This window comes from Dipodomys ordii, unplaced genomic scaffold (assembly GCF_000151885.1).
Source record: "Dipodomys ordii isolate 6190 unplaced genomic scaffold, Dord_2.0 Scaffold101, whole genome shotgun sequence".
Classification (NCBI taxonomy): Eukaryota; Metazoa; Chordata; class Mammalia; order Rodentia; family Heteromyidae; genus Dipodomys; species Dipodomys ordii.
The window spans coordinates 1,559,365-1,562,447 of NW_012267317.1; the positions used below are offsets into that span (position 1 = coordinate 1,559,365).

General features: G+C 61.8%; 1 protein-coding gene across 1 annotated transcript in view; it reads right to left on the reverse strand.

Moving 5' to 3' along the window:
* Positions 1–642: 642 nt before the first annotated feature.
* Positions 643–3,083, reverse strand: part of Dpp6 (dipeptidyl-peptidase 6) — a 196,405-nt gene continuing 193,964 nt past the window's right edge. Inside the window, exons 24-26 of the mRNA XM_013027211.1 lie at positions 2,752–2,824; positions 2,590–2,663; positions 643–876 (exon numbers count right to left, since the gene is read on the reverse strand). Of these exons, the coding sequence (XP_012882665.1) occupies positions 730–876; positions 2,590–2,663; positions 2,752–2,824 (294 nt within the window). The 3' untranslated portion in view covers positions 643–729. The remainder of the gene's footprint in view (positions 877–2,589; positions 2,664–2,751; positions 2,825–3,083) is intronic.

The following is a 3,083-nucleotide window of genomic DNA, read 5'->3' on the forward strand; positions in this document are numbered from 1 at the left end:
GCCCGCACCAGTGACCACGGCACAGAGCGCACTTTCCCGCCGCTCCCTCGTCATCCCGGGAAGCACAGGGCGGAGGCAGACACAGCGGCCAAAGGAAAGTAAAGAAGGGGAAGAAACGCAAAGAGGGCGCAGCGCCTCAGCCCCCTGCGCGCGGGCTAAAGCCACAGAGAAACACCCATTCCTTCCAGGCGGTTAATGCGCGTGCGCACAGCAGCAGCAGCACTGAGGGAGGAGAGGCTCTTGTCTGGGCAGATGTGGGGTGCACTGTGGACAGCGGCCGGGCGTCGCTGAGCGCATCCTGGGCCGTGCTGTTTCGAGGCCTGGCTGTGGCGGTGGGGGCGGAGGGGCGGCGTGGACACCGCTCACAGAGGGCCGCAGGGCTGCTGAGTGGAAGTGTGAGTTTAGGGGCCAGTTTTCCTGGGGCCTCGCTGCCATCTGTCCTTCGCTTTTTTGTCCCTCTGGGGGGTGGACATGGGACGTGCCAGTCTCTGGGGGCCAGGGGGAGGTGAGGCTGCTGGGGCGGGTGTCCAGGCTGCGGGGCGGTCAGTCTCCTCCGGAGAAGAAGGGCGGGTCCCACGCCCATCTGCCCTCAGCATGGAGAGACACGTGCGACCGACCCTCGTCCCCTCGACCTGGCCGCCCTTAGGCTCCGGGGAGAGGTCTCAGTTGCACGTGTGTGTATGTGTGTGTGTGTGTGTGTGTGAGAGCGCGCGCAGGGCAGACGTGTGCTTAGTCCTCTTCTTCCTCCTCTTTCGCTGTGGCTGTGGGTAGCTGGTCTTGGATCCTGAAGCACTCCACGAAGAAGTTGATGATGGCCCGGTTCAGGTGCTGCTGGAGGGCGGTGCTGTGGAAGTAGTGGCCCTCGTCGGGGTAGATCTGTGGGGAAGGCAGTGGCAGTGACGGGGGACACAGCCGGGGCGCCTGGGCGCTCTGCACGGCCGGACATTTCCTGCCCGCCGCAGCCCCCACGCAGACGTAGGCCCAGGAGCTCCGCCCGTGGGCCCAGACAGCGGAGCGCGCCTGGCGGCATGGGGCACTCCCGCGGAGGTCACGAAGGCCAGCCGGCCTCCCCGGCACCTCTGCCAGAGGCCGCGGGCACCAGGCCAGAACTGGTTGAAAAAGTCAGAAAACACTTTTCGGCAAAGTCTTTGGAGTCAGACTGCTCGCCTGGATTTGCAACCTGGACACACGCTCAGGGGCCGCACAGCTAAGTCTGGGGACACACACACACACACAGATACACACCCAAACATACACCACATATACCACACACAATACACATGGACACACATGACATGTCCAGAGACGCACACCACACACATATCACACACCCAGACACACACAGAGTGCTCTCCAGGCACTCTGGGCACAGGTAAGCCCCTCTATCGGGCGTCCTGCTGCTGTGTGTCTTTGTAATTGGCTCTGCTATGCTCACCCAGCCTGGCTGTGGGGTCAGGGGGCACAGCTGTAAAAGAGCCTGGCTCATTATGTCTGTGAGAAGGGTTGAGAGCAAGGCCCAGGGTGTGGGAGGGGCCTGGAGGCTTGCTCAGTCGGCCAGGGTCTCTGGGGCTGCTGTGCCAATCCTGTACAAGTCTCTCCCAGAAGCCCATCCTGTGCCCTGCATTTCGAACCTCATCTACCCTGGTGTCCTGCAGGGCAGCACCCGACTTTATTCTATACATGACGTCATTAGGTGAGTTCATGCATATTTGCTAGGAGAGCAAACTGTACACAGGAAGGGAGGCGCCAGGCCCCTGCCTTCGACCCTGGCCCTGCACTCGGCTGAAGCTGCGCAGAGCGATGGACTCGTGCATCCGTCAGGACGGGCTGAACCCGAGCACACGGCCCCAGGGGCCCTTTGGGTGGATTCAGCCCAGGTAGTGTGGGGATGCAGCCTGTCAGCCCTGGTGGTATGTCCCAGGGCCTCAGGGCCAGCACAGAAATGACTTTCAATCTCCCAGGGTTCAACCCTGGGTGTCAGGTGTACAGTCCAGTTCACTGATCTGCATCCTTCCACCTCATTTGCCAGCCCTCACTCCCCTTCTCCCAGTGCTCTCCTGAGCCTCAACCCTCCCCGACTCCAGGGGGTGACGCCAGAGACAGGGCAGGTGGAGGTCGGGGCCGGGCAGCCAGGCTGCTGGACCCCAAACAACGGGGCCTGAGGACGAGCAGGACGGGAGGCAGTTTCTAGGATCGGCCCTGTGCACGCTGGCAGGAGCCAGCGGTTGAAGCGGAGAGCGCAGGTCTCAGAAGGCGGACGGACAGCTGTCCTGCCCTAGCCACAGGGTGCTACAACACCCTGGCAGTGTCCAGGGACAGCCAGCAGAGAAGGCCCGGGGCCTGCCCTCTCCCCACTGCGGCCCACGCGGGCATACAGGGCCGACTCAGCCTTGCTTGCTGCGAAGAGGAGCCTGTGGGACAGCGGGCGGGCGTTTAGCCAAGGCTTAGGGGACAGCTGAAATGGCATCGGTTAGAGGAAAAGCAGGCCTTGTGTGAGGGCCTGCGGAGTGTCAGCTGACTGGGCACACGCTGGACATCACAGTCCTTTTCCCACAGTTCTCCTGCTCCACACAGACAAGCATACTGTACCTGTAAGCTGTAATTGGCCTTTCCCTTGATTAGCTGCGTAATGAGCTCTGCCGTGTGCTGGAAATGGATTTTTTCTGTAAGAAGAAAACAGGCAAGTGTTTGTGCAAACATGTAGCGCCCTCCCCGGGCGTCACCAGCCAGCGGACGGGGCCTGGTCCTCACCATCGGCCGTGGCGTGGATGAGCAGGAATTGCTGTCCCTCCAGTGCTGACACTCGGTGGGCCACCTTGGTCATCTGCATGGGCAGCCGCCAAGGGACACGGTTAGTGGAAGTCAGGGAGTTGGTGTCAAATTAAAACCTGACACACACACCCCCCGCCCCCAGCCCTGTGTGACCACCCCCTGCCGAGTGTGACACCCACATGTCTCTGTGTGACACCACATGTTCCTGTGTGACATCCACATGGCCCTGTGACACCCACATGGCCCTGTGTGACACCCACATGACCATGTGACACCCACATGGCCCTGTGTGACACCCACATGGCCCTGTG